The 21,986-nt window shown below is 42.8% G+C and overlaps 2 protein-coding genes across 8 annotated transcripts in view; both read left to right on the top strand.

Moving 5' to 3' along the window:
* The window catches only part of LOC122866462 (protein NLRC3-like), an 876,731-nt gene that overhangs the window by 585,012 nt on the left and 269,733 nt on the right, over positions 1–21,986 (top strand). The gene's annotated exons all lie outside the window — the stretch shown is intronic.
* fars2 (phenylalanyl-tRNA synthetase 2, mitochondrial) overlaps positions 1–21,986 on the top strand; it is a 148,421-nt gene that overhangs the window by 87,420 nt on the left and 39,015 nt on the right. For all 3 annotated transcript variants that reach the window (XM_044176210.1, XM_044176211.1, XM_044176212.1), the window contains exons 9-10: positions 12,419–12,579; positions 16,988–17,163. In XM_044176210.1, the coding sequence (XP_044032145.1) occupies positions 12,419–12,579; positions 16,988–17,163 (337 nt within the window). The remainder of the gene's footprint in view (positions 1–12,418; positions 12,580–16,987; positions 17,164–21,986) is intronic.

Here is a 21,986-nt window from a genome sequence, read left to right as displayed (position 1 = left end):
GAGCTGCCAGTGAGAGTTTCCATCTATAAATCATAGTGTTGGGAGACGGGTGGAGGCTGCCAATAGTCCATTTAGGACTGCTAATGGTGATGGATGAGTGTGTGGCTGCGCGAGATGTGGTGGGGTGAAAAGATGAGCCTCCGAGGGCTTGGTATTAACTTGTTCCTCTAACTGGTCCAATACAGTAGCTGTCTGAAACTGGGACTGATGGAGCAACCAGGTCTCCCTTCAAACTCAACACCAGCACGGGGTCTTTTATTTTGAAATGTAGGCAGTTACTCAATACAGACCACATGGAAATATTGGTAATAATTCAAACAATCCATTTGATTATCAAACATGACAAAATCTGATCAGAATACTTTTAGATTGCTTACTTACAGATACCTAGATACTGTAATATATCTTCACATTGCTCACAGAGCCTTTAGTCTACATTCAAGTTAATTAAGCTGATCCAATCAGAGGTGGAAGGAGTACTCAGATCCTTTACTGAAGTAAAAGTACTAATATCACAGTGTAGAAATACTCTGTTACAAGTCAAAGTCCTGCGTTCAAAACTTTACCAAAGTAAAAGTACAAAAGTGCTAGCATGAAAACATATTTAAAGTACCAAAAGTATTAGTATTCACAATGCAGAATGTCTCATTTCTGAATAATAGTATATATTATATTATTGGATGATAATTACTGATGCATTACTGTGTTCATCACTTTGATGTTGCAGCCGGTCAAGGTGTAGTTCATTTTAATTACTTGATATACTGCTGGGTAGCTTGTGAATTGTGAATCCCTGAGGATCAATAAAGTCTTATCTTTATCTTTAATAATACATCATTAATTATTTGTTGACTATATTTTGTATTAATAATCTGAATCTGCAAAGTATCTAAAGTTATTAAATACATTTAGCGGAGTAAAAAGTACAATATTTTCCTCTGAGATGTAGTGGAGTAGAAGTATAAAGAAAATGTAAATACTCAAGTTAAGTACAAGTACCTCAAAGTTGTACTTAAGTACAGTACTTGAGAAAATGTACTTAGTTACTTTCCACCACTGGATCCAATTCACATAAAATAAGTTTGAAGATTTTTAGCATTACAAAAACTGGCTTTCCTTGTATTATTTATTTTTTTACCCAAACAGGATGTAGATATCAGTAAGTACACTTTCTTTGTGTGCGACATGTGTCAGTAGAAGCGACAATCCACCATGTTTTACAGTTACTTTTAAAATTTGAAACCACTGATGGACTTGTTTTTCTGTTTTCGACTGCTCTGAGTTGCTTCTGCCTGCCAATTCAGTGTAAGCCTTTGTTTGTTATAAATTATCAATCTGCACCTGCTCGGCCTCCGTTGTCTGCATTTGGGTCCTACTCTCACTTTCCTGGTTCCCCGGCTTGACTAACCTACAACAGTCGGTTATGTTGCTGAGGAGTTGGAGGTGTGCAGATCTTAATCTAACAGCTCACTGTGGCTGCTCCTTCTGGTTCCAAAAATGAAAACTGATCTGCTGACCAAAATGACCTAAACAAGCGTTGTCTTGTTTTGTAGCCGCATTTTTGAAGAACAATTGCGGTGAACACTTAACTGCGCTAGAAAATGCATTGTGTTTTCTGTTACTGTTTCACAATAAAAGCCAATCAGAAATACTTTATTGATCCCCGAGGGGAAACCTGTATTTTTCCAATTTAATGTTTTTAATGTGATGCAGCAGCAGTAGAAAACATTGGGTTAGCATTAGCAGTAACTTAATCCAGCTCTGATACGACTGGAGGACAGTGAACAGGAAACAGTGAAGCTGATATCAGTAACACTCGATTACATGCTGCATCGTTTCCTGTGAATTCCTCGTGCATAAGTAGGCAATCTGAATCCACTAACGATAAGAACTACTATAGAGGTAATTAAGGAAAGTAAATACATTGAATGGCTATTGCAGGAAAAATGCCACCCAACGGGGAATGATTTCATGAAAATATGTACTGAATGAAAAATTAGTGAATCAGAATTAGTGACAAATAGTAAATGAAAAAATAGGAAGCAGATAAGGAAACAAAATAATCTAAATACATTAAACAAATGCATATAAATAACATCACAATCAATTTAAGTTTAAGTTTCTCATTACTTCCAACTATAAAAGCTGCATTTGATAATATTAAAAAGTTCTTCAGTGTTAGCGAATGCTCGCTTAATCAAACATCCAACGGAAACAGACTAACATCTGCATCCCATTGGAGTCTGTCCAATAAAAGTCAAATTTTAGCTAAATCTAATTTTGGACAAATTTTCTCTGGACTTTTAACTATTAGTTTCTCCAATAGTCTTTGACTTTCAGCCCCATTTTGGTCCAATATTCTCTGGTGTTTGGTTCTGGTTTGGTCTAATATTTACTCCTGTTTTATTTCTAATTTGGTCCATTTACACCCGTTTGTAACCATGGTTTGGTCCAATATTCACTGGTTACTTAGCATTGGTTTGGTCCAGTACTCTCTGGTATTTGAGTCCTGATTTAGTCCATTATTATCAGGAGTTTTAGCCTGGTTTGGTCAAGTATTCACTGGTGTTTTTACTCAGGTTTGGTACAATATTTTATGGTGTTCTTTGCTACTTTGACATCCAGCAGAAATAAAGCAACATGGGAATCCCCTGAGAGTTGTTTGTCTTTCCACTTGTTGAAGTCCATTATTCACTGTGTTTTAGCCCTTATTTAGTCCATTATTCTCTGGCGTTTTAGCCTGGTTCGGTCCAGTTTTCTCTGCACTTGAGGCCCAGTTTAGTCTAGTATTCGTTGGCATTTTTGGTGCGTAGATATCCAGTAGAAAGTCCTGGTTTAATCTAATGTTCTCTGGTGATTTAGCTTTAGTTTGGTCCAATATTTCCTGGTGTTTTAGCTCAGAATTAGAGTCTGACCAATAGAAAATGACATTTGCTACTGAACCAGTTATATGCTGTTACTTTAGATCTACATGTTCATGTTTTGCCGTCCATGTATTTTTCTGTCCTGTGAACACATCGCTCAGTCTGCATACAGATGCCACATTACTCACACAGGCTCATCACTGCTGCCGTCATGCGTCATGTGATCATTAAACAATGACGTCATCGACAGACGCCGATACGGCTACACACGCACTCCCCACCACAATCACCCTTCTCCGTAAGCTTTCCTGATTGGCCGAGGGAGGGGGCCTGGCATTGCAGACCGTGTGTGAGTAAAAAAGAGGGAGGGCAGGGGGTTGTATCATCTCACACACACACACACACACACACAGCGATGTTTGCTCTCGAGCCATCCTATCCTCGCTGTGTGTCATACAATCTGTTTTGGCTGACGTCTGCGCCACACCGAGGCTCAGTTCAATGATGTTCTGCACACACACACACACACACTCAGACTGACTCTTGAGTATCAGTCAGGCGTCTTTCCCGCCTTTCTTCTTGGCTGCCTCTACGTCAGTGTTTTATGCGTCAGATGTGTGATTTTTCTCGCTTTGAAAGCTCTTCATTAGCCTCGGTGTCAGTTAATCTGCCGGCAGCTCTGGATGATGGTGTGCAGCAGCTCACAGACTCACTTTTGATCCCTGTGGTTGAGATGATCCAAATGTGCTGACAGGCTCAAGATCCTCAGATCTGATGGAGCAGAAGGCGAAGACTCAGTTCAGAAACCCTGCAGCCCAAGTACAAGGCTGTGGAGGAGTCTGGAGCCTCAAATCTCCATGTTATAGACCAGTCCTACAACCCAAAATCTGCAGTTTATAGACCACCCTTACTCTGCCAAACCTCCAGTTAATATTACACAACAAGACATCTAGGTTATCGAAAACTTGTAAACCCTAAACTTCCATTTAGTTACCATTTGTACAACCAAAAACTCCATTTCATACACCACTTCTACTCCTCAAATTTCAGACCAGTCCTACCCCCCAAAATGTAATCTTTAAAGATCTACACCGCCAAAGCACCAGATAATACACCAGTCCTACACTCGCAACTCTTCTGTTTTTAGACAGGTCATGAATGCCAAATCTCCAGCCTATAGACCAATCCTACACCCCAAATCTCAAGTTTCTAGAGGAGCTTTAGACTGCAAATGTCCAGTTTATAGACCAATCATATACCACAAATGTAATAGATGATTTGTAAATCCCTGAAAACCCCGAATTTATTGACCAGTCCTTCCCCTCAGACATCAAGTTCATAGACAAGTCCAATGTCCTCAAACCTCCAGATTTAACAGACCACTTTAGAACACGGGCCACAGATTATGGAGTTAATTGTATTGAGTACATTTTAAACAGTTAAAGTGTCACAACCGCTGTCAAGATGTCCACGGTACTCAACTCAGACTGTTACACAACTGTACTGTGAAGATAGAACAAGCTTCTCCTTTAAGGCCAACATATTTTTAAATCTGTTTTTCAAACAGAGCAACGAAGATTACATCAAATGTGAAAACACGTTCGTTAATCGGACTACAGTATCTGTTTTCTTACAGCGCGTTTATTTGGCCAGCCCCGACAGTCTCTCCTGTGCCTTGGTGCTTCTCAGATATTTTTTAATTAGTTTCAGTTTTGAACATGGACACATGGGAAGTAGGGCTGCTGAGGGGGACATGGTTTAGCAGTGAAGCGTATGAACTCCACTGCACACTGGAGTCTCTGTTATATCCGCTCGTCTCCTCTACGAAACGTCTGCATCCTCACTGCGCTGCATTATTTTAAACTGTGATGAACTGGTCGTGGGTCACATCTCTCGCCCGGTCCAGGCGCTGTCTCTCCCCCTTCATCTCCATGAAGTGCATTAGTTCCTGTTGTTGACTGTGTAGTTGCTGTGGCTGCTTTGACACACAGTGTGTTGGTGTTCAGGTTTGCTCTCTGCTGTAGTGTAAAACGTGCTGAAATTGTTGTTAATAATTGTTAGATATACCATTTAGTATGACGTCATTATATATACTGACCTTCTCTCATCGCCCCCAACTGTGACTGACTTGAAATAGTTTAATAGCCATGGCTTCATCAGGCACACTTGGTAATATGGAGTGGTGCTTTCTGAATACAGGCGGGGGCCTCCCCACATCGCTGGGGCTGCGGGGGTACACTTTACAGGCCAGCATATAAACCAGTTCTACAACCCCAAATTCCAGTTGTACAAGTGAGTTTTAAACCCCCCAAACCACTAGCACAACAGTATCTGCCCTGCAACCCACCTCTAGACGGCCCTACTCCCCAAATTCCCAGTATAAACTAGTTCTACATCCCTTAACCCCCTAGATGTTAACTGGTCTTACTCCCATAACATCCAGTTAATAGACCAGTCCTACACCCTCAAAGCTCTGGTGCAGAGACCAATTGTACTTCCCAAAACTCAAGTTTATAGATGATTTGTACACCCCCCAAACCTCCAGTCTATGCCCTGTCCTACACCTCACCCCAACTTTTTAGACCCGTATTACATCCCAAAAAAAGTCCTTAGCACTTAATCCTCCAGTTAATAAACCAGTCCTATACAGCCAAACCTCCAGACTGATGCCCCCGAATCTTTTTCTAACTCTGCTTTTTTTTTTTTTAATGAAGAGTTTCATTTCAACTGAAGACTTGACAAACCTCACACCAACATGACTAATGATGTGTAAATAAAGCAATGGAAATGTTATTCATATATATTAATTTTCAGATTTTGAGACAGAATTTTTTGCTGTTTTGAAACTTTAAATGAATTTTAAGTTAAAGGTAAATGGAGGTAAAAGTACATCCATTTCCTGTACTGCGTAGTATTAATATGCAGTATAGAATGGGGACTTCGTTAAAGCTCTTAAAGGGTCTTAATATGTTGTTTTTCTTCATAATTTAATAAACAAGATGAAACAAAAAGTGTTCTTTCCTGTCACGTCTCGAAGACCAAGATCTGGCAAATACTGAGCATTTCCCAGTATTTCAATATTTTTGTAGTTGACAGCATTGAGAAGGGAACTGACAACACGATGTTGAGAAAACAATCAGCCACTAAAACTTCTTTCTCAGTTGTTTTTTTCTTTATGTGAGCTTCTTATTCCAGGTTTCTATGAAAGAAAATGAAGTTAAATGAAGATGTTTCTAAGTCTTCAAGGGAAGTTTGTCAGTTCATTTCTTTAAATGTGGCATGAGATTAATGAAAAATGTCATTTTTTTCTTCAATATATACTCGCTCTTCTTGTGAGAAATCCTCCCGGTTGCACTGACAGCTTTCTATATTTTTAATTTGCTTTAGTTTTACTCTCATTTATTGGGTGGATCTGGTTTTATATTACATTTGAAATCGCATTAAAAAGTCCTGAAACCTGCAGTCACCCTGTCTAATTACAAGTGGTGTTTTCTGTCACGGCTGCCTATGTAATCATTACACTTAATCACGGTCATACATATATTCATGGCAAATATAATTAGGAGGAATGAAGACAGATGAGGGGAGAGGAGGAGGAGGAGAGAGAAACAGACGAGAAACAATGTTTTATCAGGAGGAATTGAACCCAACGGGGGGGAGGAAAATGAAGAAAGAAAAGAAGAGAGGATTTAAAAATATTAATCAAATAAAATGTGGAGGTATGATGGAGAGAAAAAGAAAGATGGAAAGGAGTAAAGAGGTGAATGAGGGAGAGGAGATAAAGCAAGCAGGATATGGAGGATGGTCAGTTTGGCACTTAGTTTTAGTCATTATGTGAAGATGTTTCGTTACATTTTAGTTATTTGACCATTGTTAGATTCATCCTGAGATCAGACGACATGATATGCCATGAACTTAAAACTGGAGGACAGCAGAGGAGACAAAAGATGAAATGAGATGAGAGAAAAGCCAAAAATGAAAATAAGAGCAAGTGATGGAAAAAGACCGAAACTAGAGAGAAAAGACATTAGAGGCTGAGAGTATTGTGGTGAGGAGGAGGAGGAGGAGGAGGGATGGCAGGCTGAAGTACAGTGGGGGAAATTATTGAAAAAAGAAATGAGAGAAGAGGAAAAGGAAAGATGAAAGAAGAAATGGACGTAAAGGGGAGAGTGTGAGTGAGAGAATAGTGGAGGAGATTAGTGAAGAAGGGAAGACAAAGAGTAGCAGAGGACACGAGAGGAAGGGGGTGTAGCAGAGGAGGATGAGGAGGAGAGGGGTCACGGATCTGATTGTGCGTTATCATGAAGTGGAGATTTATTCCAGCGTGTTCCCTCGTCTCCTGCGACCCCTCGACCCCACGCTCATTAGCATAGAAACCACAATCCCCGGCTACTGATTGGACCGGGACCGACAAGACCAGGATGTAAAGGAGGAAGTGTGTGTGTGTGTGTTCACGTGCACGGGTGCTTTGTGGACTCGAACACACACCTGCGAGGGGGGGTCAGGCAGGTTACACATCATCATAATGAGCAGAAGCATTTCCAATCAAAGCAGGTAATTCTTCCTCCCGCTAGCTCGCTCGCCGTGCGCCTCTCGTTTTGTGTGTGTGTGTGTGTGCGTGTGCTCGTGGGTGTGTTTGTCCATTAGTGGAGAGCCATTTGAATGCCCCCACGCACAAATATTTAGAAAAATGTCCAGATTACATCCCTAGCCTCTCCGCCCACTCCTCACCCAGCCGCTGACCTCAGAATATGAGTCTGAAAGCCAAACAGCCTGTGGCCATGACGCTGCTGCACACAACCAAATATTTCTGCAGATTTGTGTGAAAGTGATAATATAGGAATCGAATCTCTCCCATATCGGCTCTGTGTGTTTTTATTCTTTCTGCAGCGGCACATAATGTTTCTCTGCTGGGATCAGCAGCATACCAACTAAGCCCGCTTGGTGCTCAAGTGGAAAACCCAACATACCCAACGTATTCCCAACCAGTTTAGCCCCCATTCCAAAACTACCCAAACGACTGTTACAGAGATGATTCATATGAGCTTTTTCTGATCTTTAATCTCTGAGGTTAAGGTTTAGTTACATTCAGGAACCTAAAACTGCCTGGTTGAGGTCTGAGAAAGATGGTGGTTGTAGTCAAAAGAAACCGGCGTTGACTGTTGTTAGGAGACGAGGACGCGGACCACGATCTTCGGTGTTAAACTTAGACACTTTGTACACCCGACTTTCCACCCCGACCTCGTCCCTGAGAGTTGTGCGGCGCTATAACACATCACACTACGTCCACCTTGACCTTTGAGAGACAACAGTAATTATTCGGACAACCACGAGGTTGCTTTTTTGGGAAAAAGTAAACATACGTTGTTCTGAAGCACTGGAACACGCGACTGATGCTGTTGTTTTTATGGAGAGGATTCTCTCTTCATCTCTTACGAAAAACTGAAAGTCCTACAAAAACGGCTGTTTTTCTTCTGTAAAAATCCTACTGAATACAGCGGGGTGATATTAAGATACCGTGGGGTGACAGTGCAAATTTGCCATACCGTTATCTCATTTCTCTAGGTGAATTAGACCTAAAGGGGTAGGTTTGGTTTCAGAATTGGTGGGTCAAATTGCGAATGCTATTTTAAGCTATTCATATATTATATCAATCTATCAAATAACATTTTATGATAATATTTATTATCATCCTTTTAATGGTAGTCCATTCATTTTGAACATATTTGGATGGGTGGTGGCAGTATATACCGTCTGACCACATTAGGTCGAAACCAGCAGGCTTTTTAACCAATAAAACTAAAACTAATAAAAATATAAAACTAAATAAAAGGCTTTTAATATAACTTCTCTTGCTCTGCCTGAAGAACATTTTCTTTTCAGTTTGGAACCACAGATAAAAGTTAAAAAGGTCTGAAACCATGTGAATGGTTTTTGGTGACAGTTTACCTCAAAACGTCACAGGCCAAAGAAATGTTTCTTTGTTTTGTTGTTTTCCACTTACAGTTATCCAATAATAACAGTTAATCCAATTTGGGGATTTTGTCTAACTGTTTCTAAATGATCATTCATACGTTGTTAACACTGAAGACCTGAACTGTTGTACCAGAGCGTCGGATGCGCTGACTTAAATCAGCGTCTGGTAGGTTGATTACCTGCTCTCTCATGTGATGATTCTGACCTGCTGAATCCAACTAAAAGCTCTGATCCTGTATTGATTTCACCTTTTAAATCCTCTTCAGTCTTAAGGAGGGGGAGGCAGCTTAGCGGGATTTGAAGCCTTGACATGTGGGACATGGGCTGTAAAAAAAAAAAAAAAAAAAAGGGATTTAAGTCAATATTAGTATTACTGAAGGTCCTACACATATTGTGGACACAGTGCAGCCTGAGACTGAAATATCTCCACAACTATTGGATCGATTGTCATGAAACTTTGTACAGACATTCATGTTCCCGTCGGGATGAAGTGTGATTACTTTGCTGATCCCCACTGCCAACATTTATTATTGCGCATTACTTTGATTTGTGACCAAATACCTGCTGTGTTTTTTTTTTTACTGTACTTATTAGTGAATGCTAGCATGTTAACATGCTAACCTGAAATGGTGAACATTGTATACATACATACACATACCTGCTTAACATCAGCATGTTAACATTGTGAGCATCTTAGTGTGCCGACGTTAGCATTTAGCTCAACGCACCGCTGTGCGTAAGTACAGCTTCACAGAGATGCTAGCATAGCTTATTCAGAAACAGTAGGATTGTAATTGTTGAACCTCTGCGGCTGTTTCTCCTGCTCCTCTTAATCACATCAAGCTAGTTTCGAGCAGCTTATTTGAGCTGTGTATTTCTGTAGTTTCACTGCTTTTCCTGATGTTGGCATCAAACAAGAATGCAGCGATGAAATACAAAAACTACAGCAGATTAAGAGTGAAAACATCATCTTATAAGTGACAGAAAAACCCCAGAATCTTGTTGAATGCGGGAGACTGATGCAGGATCATACTGAGCACTCGAGTATTTTAATTTTGAAGAATATCCACTGCCTGAATTGACAAAGTTAACTTCAGAATTAAACCCCATGTGTCACTCTCCGGCTGAATGTTTTCCGTTCTGTGTTTCTTAAACTGCGGCTCACGACCCAGACAGAGGTCACGGACTCAGTTTCTGGAGGGTCGAGACATGAGAAAGGAAACAGGTTTGTCTCAATTAGTCTTCATCCCAGAGAGACAAACCACTTCCCTCTCATCTGGGTCCCAGGCCGAAAACGTCTGAAATCCTCTGAATTACCCATAATCCTTTATTCCACCGAGCGTTTGCCCTTTGCTTTGACCTGCCTCAAAGCAGTTGAAGAGTTTTGTTCTGAAATGGGATATCTGCTGTTTGAAAAACTTCACTCTTCCTCCAGCAGAATGAAAAGTAAAGACGGAGCCCTATGGAGGATTGTGACTGACTTAAACTGACAATATTGCAGACTGTGTTTTATACTGAAAAATTGTTTAGATTTTGAAGGAATTTCTATGCATTTACTCCCTGACTGCATGCAGACCCTGACCTGGAGTCAGTTATGTTTTTGTCCGTTAGATGAAGCTTCGGTGAGCAGATTCCAAAATAATTTTATTTCAGTATTTGCTTCAGAGGGTTTTTGTCTCCGTTCCCTGTTTCGCTTTATGTCGGGTTCAGACTGCGTGATATTATTGTCTGTTAAGATGCTCACTGTGTCAGATTAGGCGATTATAGTCGTTCATTCTTGCCGTGACTTGGCCAAGAGACATGACCAATCATAGCTCGCCATCTTTCGCGACCTGCGTGATGTCATTGGGAAGGAGGTGCGAGGGACTTTTTGTCAGGACGTCGGGAGAGTCCCTGACGCAGCGTCCGTTGTCGTCCACTGTGCATACACTACACGGGATAAAACCATCGATTGTTGTCTCCGATCGGGCTGATGTCGTGTAGTCTGAAGCCGCCATTACATGGTAATATTAATAAAGTTCACAAAGTGCTTTACAGTGAACAGATTAAAAAATACAGGAATACAATTAACAAAACTGAATAATAGTAAAAGAGTAATAACGTAAAAAAAAAACAGAAAATGAACAGCATGGATGCTAATAGCTAATTCGGCATATTTTTAATGGTGCCAGTTGGCCAAAATGTTGGAGCCCTCAGCTAACTAACTGACTCCATGGCAACATTATACTTCCTGTTTACATCCCCCAAAGCATTATTGGTAGTTCCAAAACTTGATTATCTACCAAATATAAGTAAGACAAAGAACAATAATGTGTGATATACTAGCAATTTCTTTCATGCTGCACTAAAGTTCCCATCTGGGGGGGCTGATGACGATCGGGGGTGTTGGGTGTTTGTAAACTTCTTGTTTAAAATTCTGTTAAAAACGGCAAAGATACGGGATTTCCTGCTCTGAGAGGTGTAACAATGCAAACAGGAGTAAATGAACTGACAGGCGATCTCTTGGCTGTGGAAGAAATATCACAACAACAAGAGCTTAGCAACAAATACGGAGACAGACTTTAAATAATGAATGACTGCGATGAATCCCTCACACGAGAGGTCACCGCCTCAGGTCCCGAACCCCGTGCAGGCCTGCCTGCATAAGTGGCCCTGAGCAGCATACATTAGTCCCGCTGGTTGCCTGCAGGGAATCACACTCGCTGACACACTGAGTGAACGGAGAGCGGAGGCAAATTTCCCTCTTGGGCGATCAATAAAGTATCAAAAAATAACTGAAGAAAGAGTGGAAATAATACGAGCATGTCAGCTGTGTGTGTGTGTGTGTGTGTGTGTGTGTGTGTGTGTGTGTGGGAGGCTACGGTTGTATAGATTTATCGACAGAATTAAGTTGAAGTGTTGAATAATATAGAGTCGTCCACTGAAGCAACAGCAGTACCTGCTACCTGCTGACACACACACACACACACACACACAGTCTCACACAGTTTCTACATAATCAATAGTTTTTGTCAGACTGACAGTGAGTAAAATCCTCAGCACCACTGATGACAGATGATTTGAAGCAGGCCTGGTCTGTTGTACTTCTTCTTCCAGCCGCGTTTGTGTCGGCGCCTGCAGCAGCAACAAGATTTGCCCGAAACTGTTTAATTTGCGTCTGTGTCTTTGATTTTTTTTACAGTATTACAGCTTATTACACGCATACATACCTACCGTTTTTCCTTCTGCATGACTTTAATTCATATTTTTACTTTGGTCTGCAGTTTCACTACAGAAATGTAAGGATTTCCATTCCAAATGGAGTCGTAGCAACAGTTAGCTTTATTTAAAGCCGCATTACTTGAGGGTAGAACAAACACTCACCACTGACATATTAGCAGTTATTGTTGCTTATGTCCAGTAGAAACAGAGCAACGTTAATTTCACTTTCCTTTTAGCTCTGGTGTGGTCTCCACCAAGAGAAATATCCGGCTCTTTAGCTGCTAAATGTTCACCAGCTGGTCTCTAACTTGACAGGAAATGTGCTGGTATGTTAGCATGTGTGTTCATAGTTTGTCACGTGTTGTGTTTTTTTGCAGCGGGGGCGGGAAACAAGGCGGGCTGGGCGTTCGGCCTCGGCCTGGAGAGACTGGCCATGGTCCTGTACAGCATCCCAGACATCCGGCTGTTCTGGAGTCAGGACGAGCGCTTCCTCAAACAGTTCAGAGTGCGGGACATCCAGCAGCCCGTCTGCTTCCAGGTACAAACACGAAAGATAATTCTTAACTTAAAGGTACGCTTAATCTCGTGGTCTTCCTCACTCCACTAAGGCTAGTAACTGGACCTTTAACTGTCAGATTATAAAAGATAGCATCAAATGAGTTGATTTAACAGACGCGAGTGATCCATGTTTTTAACAGTAAGTTGAGTATACAAGAGCTTTTAGATTAATATAATATTTCCACTCGTGACGACTGCTTGGATTTTGACTTGATTGGTATTTTCACATTGGAAAATTGTAACTTGCAAATGACAAAACTTCAACGTTGCACTCGAAACCGATGGTTGCCTGTCCCGCTGTCATGATGTCGCACAAATATTGTCCTTTTTAAATCGAAGAAAGCGATACTACAGTCCAGTGATAACATTTTCTCTCCTCTTCTCTTCTTTCTGTTTATTATTCCATGAGTTCAGTCGTCCATTTGTCCCTCTGCTTGAGTATTCAGCTGAACATTTACACTCAGTAACCTCTGCCTTCAAACACTTCCATCTCCCTCCATCAGCCTCCCACATACTCTGTGTGTGTGTGTAATCTTTAGTAATAACCGGTAGCAGAGTTAGTTTGCTTTCACACGCACCAGATAACATGTTCCGGTAGAAATGGCGTCTACGTGTCAGCTTGTAAACGCACCGTCTCCTCGGTGAACAGCGGTGTCTGGCTGATGAAGACATAAAGCCCGAGTGTCTAACACTTCGGTTAGTTGCAGAGTCACGGCTGGAACAAATGCTCGCGATGCTCGGGAGACGTGAGGCGGAGATACCGCGTGAGGTGAAAGGGACGGGAAGTTAGTTATTGTAGTTTGGCTGCTGATTTGACCGCTCGCCATCGCGGTCAGCAGGTGGCGCTGCAGCAGCGACACGCAGCTCGTGGAGTTAGAAAGACGGCAGACCTCTGCAGCGCCGCAGGCGGGGGGCTCCAGGCTACGTTAGCATGACACACCGCAATCTCCGACCAAACTGTTGGTGGTCGAGTTGCATTGTGGGTAACGTAGGCACCAGGTTTTGACGAAGAAGAATAAAACATATCTCTGGTTCCGCTGCATCAATTTTGATCCTTTTTAGTTTTAAACTGCGCATCATCAGTCTGGCAGTGTTACAGCGGCTCAGCGTTCTCTCTTAATGAGGCTTTACAGGCTGCAATCGAAACATCAATAATGTCAAATAAACTGCTTCTACAGTTTAGACACTGCTTTGTATTTTACATCCTCATTTTTACCTGTTCCTCCGTTTGCCCTCGCACCTGTAGTCTTTTATCCAACGGTGTGTGTGTGTGTGTGTGTGTGTGTGTGTGTGTGTGTGTGTGTGTGTGTGTGTGTGTGTGTGTGTGTGCGTTCTAGCCTCTTAACCTCATGTATAAAACATTTTGACTGTGGGGCTCACATCAGCCGGCACCAGTCACTTCCCTGACCCCCATCATCATCACACACACACACACACACACTCACACACACACACACACACACACACACACACACACTCACACACAGTGGGGTGTGTGCAGGTTCACGCAGCGGTTACTCTGTCCCTGCTAAAGGTGTTTTTTGTCGACTCTCGTCTTCACTAATGAAGAACATTTCAAGTGACCGTTGGAGGGCAGAGAGGAGAACAGAGAAGAAGAAAAGACGAGAGGCTGAAAATGGACTGAGAGAGAGAGGAAGTCGGGAAAGGAGGAAGGAATAAATGAGGAGAAAAAGGGCAGGACGGAGCAGGTACGTTAGAAAGAAACCCAGATAATTGGAGAGGAGGGACTTGAGGACGAAGAAAGGAAGCAGCAAAGTATTTGAAATAAAGATTCATTCAACAAAAGGAAAGGAAAGGAAAGAAAGGACAGAAAGAAAAGTAGGAACTTATAAAGTAAGGAACTAGAGGGAAACAAATGAAATGTGGTGGAAAATGAGGGAGAAAAATCGAAAAGAACAAAAGCAAACAGATGCAGGTTTTGGAAAGAAAGAAGGAGGAGGGAGGGAGGAAGGGAGGAAGATGGTGAAAGGACAGAAGGAAGGAGGAAGGACAGAAGAGAAAGGACAGAAGGAAGGAGGAGGGACAGAAGGAATGAGGGGAGGGAGGAGGGAAGATGCTGAAAGGACAGAAGAAAGAAGGGAGGAAGAGGAAGATGGTGAAAGGACAGAAGGAAGGAGGAAGGACAGAAGAGAGGGAGGGAGGGAGGGAGGGGAGGAATGAAGAGGAGGATGCTGAAAGTAAGGAAGGAAGGAGGGAGGAAGAAGGAATTGAAAGATGCTGAAAGGAGAGAAGAAAGAAGGGAGAAGAGGAAGATGCTGTAAGTAAGGAAGGAAGGAGGGAGGAAGAGGAAGATGGTGAAAGTAAGGAAGTAAGAGGGAAAGAAGGTAGGAAACAATGAGAGAAGGAAGGAAAAAGGAAAGAAAGAAGGATGCTGAAAGGAAGAGAAGAATAAATTGTAAGGAAGAAATTCTAAAAATTTAAAATACGAAGAATTGATTAGATGAATGTTAGAGAAAGGAACGAAAAAGGAAAAGGAAGGAGATAACGGTCATATATGATAAATACATATAATGACAGTAATAAAGATGTGGAGGGATGGAGGGATATCCGCTGAGGACAGACCCTGTTGTCCTGCTGCTGTCCACCTCACAGTCCTGTTAGTTTTATTGATGAACTCGTGTCCTCCAGAGGGACCAGGGGAGCACGGCTCATCTCCTGCCCAGGGTCAGTGAACCTCTCCTGGGCCGAGACTGTCCACCTCCCCCCCTAAACCCTCCTCGGCCCCCGCATCCACAGGTAATGAACTGTGACCGTCGGGGGCCAAACAGGAAACAGGCTGCTTGTGTGTGTGTGTGTGTGTGTGTGTGTGTGTGTGTGTGTGTGTGTGTGTGTGTGTGTGTACAAACATGGATACACAAACAAACACACACACACACACACACACACACACACACACACACACACACCAGGGAGCTGTCCAGTGGCTGAACCGCCCAATGAGCTCCCTAAGAAACACTCTATCTATCTACACTGTATGGCCAAAAGTATGTGGACACCCCTGTCCACGCACTATCTACCTCCCCTCCTTCCTTTGCCAAAGTATTTCAGTAAAATTTAAATAATAATAAAGATATAAAATGAGAATTGTGTCTTCTTACCCATACCTGCCTGTACCTGTCTACCTACATACCTTCCTTCCTCCTTTCTTTCTTTCTTTGCCAAATTATTTCAGTAAAAATAACAATAAGAATGTAAAATAAAAGTAATGTCTTCAGTACCTGCTTACCTAGTCAATGTATTATATCCACCTACCTACCTTTCTAACCAACCAACCACCCATCTACTTACCTGCCTTCCTCCCTCTCCTAAAATATGTCTTTTGTGTAATGGATAAATGAATAAAAGCACCGTCTTTTGAAAAGAGCGGTCTGGAACAAGGAGAAACTTATGTGGGCATCAACTCCTTCCTTCTCTCTGTCTGTGTTTATTAAAAGTTATTTCCAGGATAATAAACAAGTCGAAGACGATAGAAATCTCTCTCTCCGTCTGTCGCTGCATAAAACATCAGATTTATTCTGTCGTCCTGATTAAGTTTTAATGTGTTATTGTCTTTATGTTTTACTCTCTGCTGCACTTTCTCCTCTTCCCTCCTCGTCTTGCTCTTTCTTCTGCTGCTTCTGCTTTCTTTCACATTTCCTCTCTTTATCTTTGGACTCTGTTTCTTATTTTTTTTTTAACATTTGTTAGTTTTAATCATTTTCTTCCTCCTGTTCTTTGTTTTTCCTCCTTTTCTTTTGCTCATATCTGCGCTCTAGCTTATTTATAAATCACCTGGTCTTTCCATCTCTTCAGCTGGTGTGCTGATTGGTCGATTGGCGCCGTAGTCAGGATTTTAGAAATACTAACGAGTCCTGAGTTCAATGTACAATGTTTTCTTACTCTAAAATTGTCAAATTTATCATTTATTGTTTTTGTTTTTTCTCATATTACATGTATATGTCAGTAAGTTGCATAAACATGTTTACGCCATCGTTGTGAGCCACAAATACAGAGGACGTGACCTTACTGGTAGCTAAAGCCCTGCACATAACACACTTGTCAGAATATAGACGATACACACCTGAAAACATGGCTAACCATCTATTAAAATAAAATAAAATAATTTCTAAATAGCATGTCACAAAAAGAAGATAATCTAAAAACATTAAACATGACACCGGGATCGATGTAAAGACATTTTAATGATCTGGAAAAGTCTTAATTCAAACAGAGAATATATGTAAAAACATGGCGGATGGTCAGTTAGAGATACAAGGGGCAAATTTACACACACACAAATTGTACACACATATTATTATACAGTTAGATTTGTTTTTAAAGCTAACAGATGAGATGTAGATGACTGTCCTCTGTGTGTGTTTTCTCAGGCCCTCAGTAAATACCCACCGCTCCACAACGACATCTCCTTCTGGCTGCCACAGAGCGGAGAGAGCGAGGACGGGCGAGAGAGCTTCACAGTCAATGACTTCCACGAGCTGGTGCGCTCCATCGGAGGAGACCTGGTGGAGAAAGTCTCACTGGTGGACGAGTTCACACACCCGAAGTAGGAAAACACACACACTTGTTTTTTGTACATTGACTTACATTCATTCGCTGGAGACTAACCTTAACCATAACCTATCTGTGCTACATGAGCCGAAAACCAAGTGTTGACCCTAAAGTCTAAGGGTTTATCTTGTGGGGGCCACCTTTATGTCCCCACAAAGGGAGTAACACACTAATACACGCATAAATATACTCACTAATGTACACAAATATGAATACACACCATTACAAAGTGAAAGGAAGACAGGCAGAAAGGTAAAAGGAGAAACGGAAGGCAGGAAAAATTAGGAAAAGGAAGTATTAAGAGAGAGAGACAGAAAATCTGGATAAAGTTGTCGTTTGAGATGGTCGCTGTGTCAGATCGGACCAGAGGTTTTCAAACTGTGGGCCTCCCCTCAGACAAAGATTCCCCAAAACTCCCGCCTCTCTGAACTATCTCTTTATATTTTAACTCTTTGTGATCTCCTTTTGATGACTAATAGGTTTTCACTTCCGCTCGGCCCGCCTCCCACTCTGAAAACCTCTGGATTAGACGATCAAATAACCGTAAACTGTCGCCGCGACGGCGCCGAGAGACGTTTCAGACTGCACATCTGACCCCGAACAACCACAGCTCGCTGTCGTCTGTCCGAGCGACGGCGTGCAGAGGTGACGGGCGGGAGCTGACGGCACCAACGACCGTCGTGTCTTTTTGTTCTCTGAATGAAAGCGAAGCTGGAACCGGTCCCGGTCATCGGGCGGTGAAGCTGGACGCTCTGTCTCGTTCTGAGTGTGTGTGTGTGTGTGCGGCTGAGCAGCAGACAGGTGTGTGTGTGTGTGTGTGTGTGTGTGTGTGTGTGTGTGTGTGCAGAGGGTGACATCACACCCACAGGTGGGATTAATATGGTAGAAAGCTGCTGACCCGAGGGTGACGGTCAAATGTTTACAGGCTCTCTGAAATGAAATTTCTCTCCTCCATGTTTACAGTTGAACTCTCTCAGCTCTCTTCTCCTATTGGTCAAAGTCACAGATCACTTCGTTATCGGGCTGACGCTGCGTTGTCTGACCTCGACGTAAAATGCACATACTATATGCAAAAATATATATTTATATATATGTATACACAGTATTGTATACACAGGGACAAGGTAAGGCAGAAATGTAACGAGAAAAAAAGAGATTTTAAGGAAAAGACGAGAAGAGAAAGACAGGAAACAGTTACAGGAAGGTAAGGCAGGAAAGGAAACGTTGGACAGAGCAAAGAGAAGAAGGAAAGAGGTGCAGAGAAATAAAGAGGCAACAGAAGGAAACAGTAGAAGAGACGTACGAAATGACGAACACAAGGACACGAAGAGGAAAGACAAGAGGAAGAAAAAAGCGAGTGAAGGAAGGAAAGACTGAAAACAAAAAAGAGACGCATAGAAATGTGAAAAAAGGAAAGATGAAAAGCAGGAAAAAGAAATGAAACTAATGGAAGAAGAAAGGGGGAAGTGAAAACAACAAAGTAGGAAGAAAAGAGGGGTAAAGGTCACTGTGTGTTTAGCTGCTAATGGCAGACGACTGATGACAGTGTCATCACTTTAAATCAACACACACACACACACACACACACACTCCTATATGTACAGTGAAAAGTGCCTGTTTACTCTAAATGGCAATGAGAAGCAATGAGTCTCTCACACACACACTCACACACACACTCACACACACACACACACACACACACACACACACACACACACACACACACACACGTACAAAGCTGTCCTTGGCGTACACCTCCGAGCTGCGGTGCCTGGTGTTGACATCTCATTTTTTAAGAAGTACGTGTGTGTGTGTGTGTGTGTGTGTGTGTGTGCGCGTGTGCGCGTGTTCGTGTGCGTGTGTGTGTGTGTGTGTGTGTGTGTGTGTGTGTGTGTGCGTATAAAGGGCAGCAGTGGGAGGTTGGTACCTTATGGCTGAGAACTCCTTTTTCACATTACGGTGACACACACGCACACACTTTCTCTCTCACTTGCCCGACCTTGCATTAGTGTGTGTGTGTGTGTGTGTGTGTGTGTGTGTGTGTGTGTGTGTGTGTGTGTGGCGAGGGCCCTGCAGTGCGTAAAAATGTCCGACACTATTCATCTTTCAGCATTTCAATGTCTTTTAAATAGCGACCTTTTTCCCCACTGAGCTCACACACACACACACACACACACACACACACACACACACTTACTCATCTAACAATACATTAATATACACTGACTTGGTATTAGAGCTAATGGGGAGGGGGGGGGGGGGAGCGGGAGAAAGGGGTGAGACACGGGAGATAAAGAGAGAGAGTAATGGGTGAGAGACACCGGAAGATAAAGACTCATTTATAACAGTGAAGTTTCAGACTGAAATCTATAAAATTATGGATTAACTCGCATCTTTAGTGACAAACAAATTCACGCCTTTGACCGACTGCAAACTGTCCCGTCAGTTCTGACCTTTGAGGGAACGGAGAGATCCGACCGTCCAAAATGGAGAAAGTCAGACCAACAGATTTTGTAAACTGCTCCACAAACAGCCCTTGAAGTTACGTTCAGATACGACTAATTTGTTTTGCCAAATGCATCTTAAAGGAAACGTAGTTTCTGAGGTGGGGGGGGGTGCGTACAAAGCACCGGGGTTGAATCCCACGTGTGGTTCGGTTTGGTGTGCTAAAACATGTTGGTTAAATGAAGAAACCACGTCCCGTCTTGTGTCACAAATACGTGAATAAGCTGCGTTAGCGTTTGTTGTCTGGTCAGCTGCGATGCCTGGCCCTCTGTGTGGCCTGTTCACACACTTTAATGTACTTTTGGTCCAGTGAAGGAAAGTCTTAACGCTCCAGACAACACTGATGTTTCAGACCAGATGCTCCCAGGCTGGGTGTCCGGACCCCCCCCCCCCCCGGGGGTCCCAACAAGACAGTTAACTGTTTATTTATTTATGACTTGTGAAATACTGGATCCTCTCGTCCTTTCAACTTTGTGTCGTCTCTTTCCTGTTTAAACATGACGGCGCCCCCGCGCACAACGCTGCTCCATACAGAAATGCTTTTCCCAGTTTGATGTGGAAGGACCTGACTGGTCTGCGCAGAGCCCCGACCTCAACCAACAGCTCTGGGATGAACTGGGACACCGACCAGACATCTGGTGGAAACACTGAAACCAGAAGAGTGGAGGCTGTCAGAGCAGCACGTTAATGAACACGGTGTCGGAATCACACGTTCCACTTTTACATCATCTGGTGTCCACATACTTTTGTCCTCACTTACGTTTCTGAGTTCTTAAATTAGTGCTGCACAAAATACCTGCATTGCACCTTTTTACTCCCAAAACCTCTCCCCCCTGTCTCCCTCTCTCTGTCTCTGTCACGCTGTCATTTTCTCTGCTGATGTCCGTCAGACTCGCACACACCTCCGTACTTGTATCGTTCTCGTCACTGGCATCGCAGCCTGATGATAGTGATGGAGAGAGAGGGAGACTGAGTTAATTACAGTTATCACTTCTTAAATTAGTGGCGCATAAAATACCTGCATTGCACCTTTTTCTTCCCAAACCTCCCTCTCCCTCGCTCTCTCTCTCTCTCTCTGTCTTACAACACTTTCCCTCTCTAGCGTCACGCACTGATTCTGTCTATCTACACACTTTATTATTCTTCTGCCTGTCTTAAACACATGCTGTACCTCTCCCTGCTTCACAATAAGATATAGAAGCTCTCTGAGTGATCGGTATAGTGACTCTGTATTTTTCTTCTTGTCAACAAACCTCACGTTCAGACTCAAACCAGCAGTGAACGTATCTGCTAACAGGTGTTGTGTGTGTGTGAATCACAGCCTGATGGATCTTCTTCCTCCATCGTCGTCCAGAAACTATTAAAACTCATCAGTGAGCCGCTCTGTGAGACCAGCGATGTTGTACAGCTTAGAGACGGCGGCGCTGAAGGAAAGATGTTGAGGTTCTCTTTGGGAGTGACGAGGACGGACAGGATCAGGAATGAGGACATCAGAGGGACAGCTCATGTTAGACGTTTCGGAGATAAAGTCAGAGAGGCCAGATCGAGGTGGTTTGGACATGTTCAATAGCCTCGCACCTCCCTATCTGTGTGAGATCTTGAGCTCTCACCGACCCGGCAGAGCTCTACGATCTGCTGGGCAACATCTGCTGGAGGTCCCCCGGTCCCGGTGCAAACAGTGGGGCGACCGTTCGTCTGCAGGGGCCGGTCCGAAACTCTGGACTCTCTGCCCGCTGACTTACGTTCATCACTGACCTGCGTTTGTTCAAAGCCAAACTTAAAACCCACTTATTTAGAATAGCTTTTAACACTTAGTGGCCCTGCGACACTTCTCTTTATCTTAATGTCGTAATGTGCTCTGCTGACCTATTTGTACTTTTATTATCATTTGTTATTATCATTATTATTATTTTTATCTCGTTTTTAATGTTGTACAGCACTTTGGTTCAGCTTCGGTTGTTGGAAGGTGCTATAGAAATAAAGTTTGATTGATTGATTGATGTTCAGAGGAGAGACTGTGAATATATTGGTAGAAGGATGCTGAGGTCGGAGCTGCCAGGCAGGAGGTCTAGAGGAAGACCAAAGAGGAGGTTTATGGATGTAGTGAGAGAGGACATGAAGTTAATTGGTGTGAGTGAAGAGGACGCAGAGGACAGGGTTAGATGGAGGCACATGATTCGCTGTGGCGACCCCTGAAAGGAAAAGAAGAAGAAGTGAGCCGCTCTGTTGCACTGGCTGACATGTTCCTTCATCACCACGAACACACACACTGTAGTTTATTCTGACTCACACACACCGTCCTGCTGCCCCAAA

This window comes from Siniperca chuatsi, linkage group LG19 (genome assembly GCF_020085105.1).
Source record: "Siniperca chuatsi isolate FFG_IHB_CAS linkage group LG19, ASM2008510v1, whole genome shotgun sequence".
Taxonomy (NCBI): domain Eukaryota; kingdom Metazoa; phylum Chordata; class Actinopteri; order Centrarchiformes; family Sinipercidae; genus Siniperca; species Siniperca chuatsi.
This window is presented reverse-complemented; position numbering and strand designations above follow the sequence as displayed.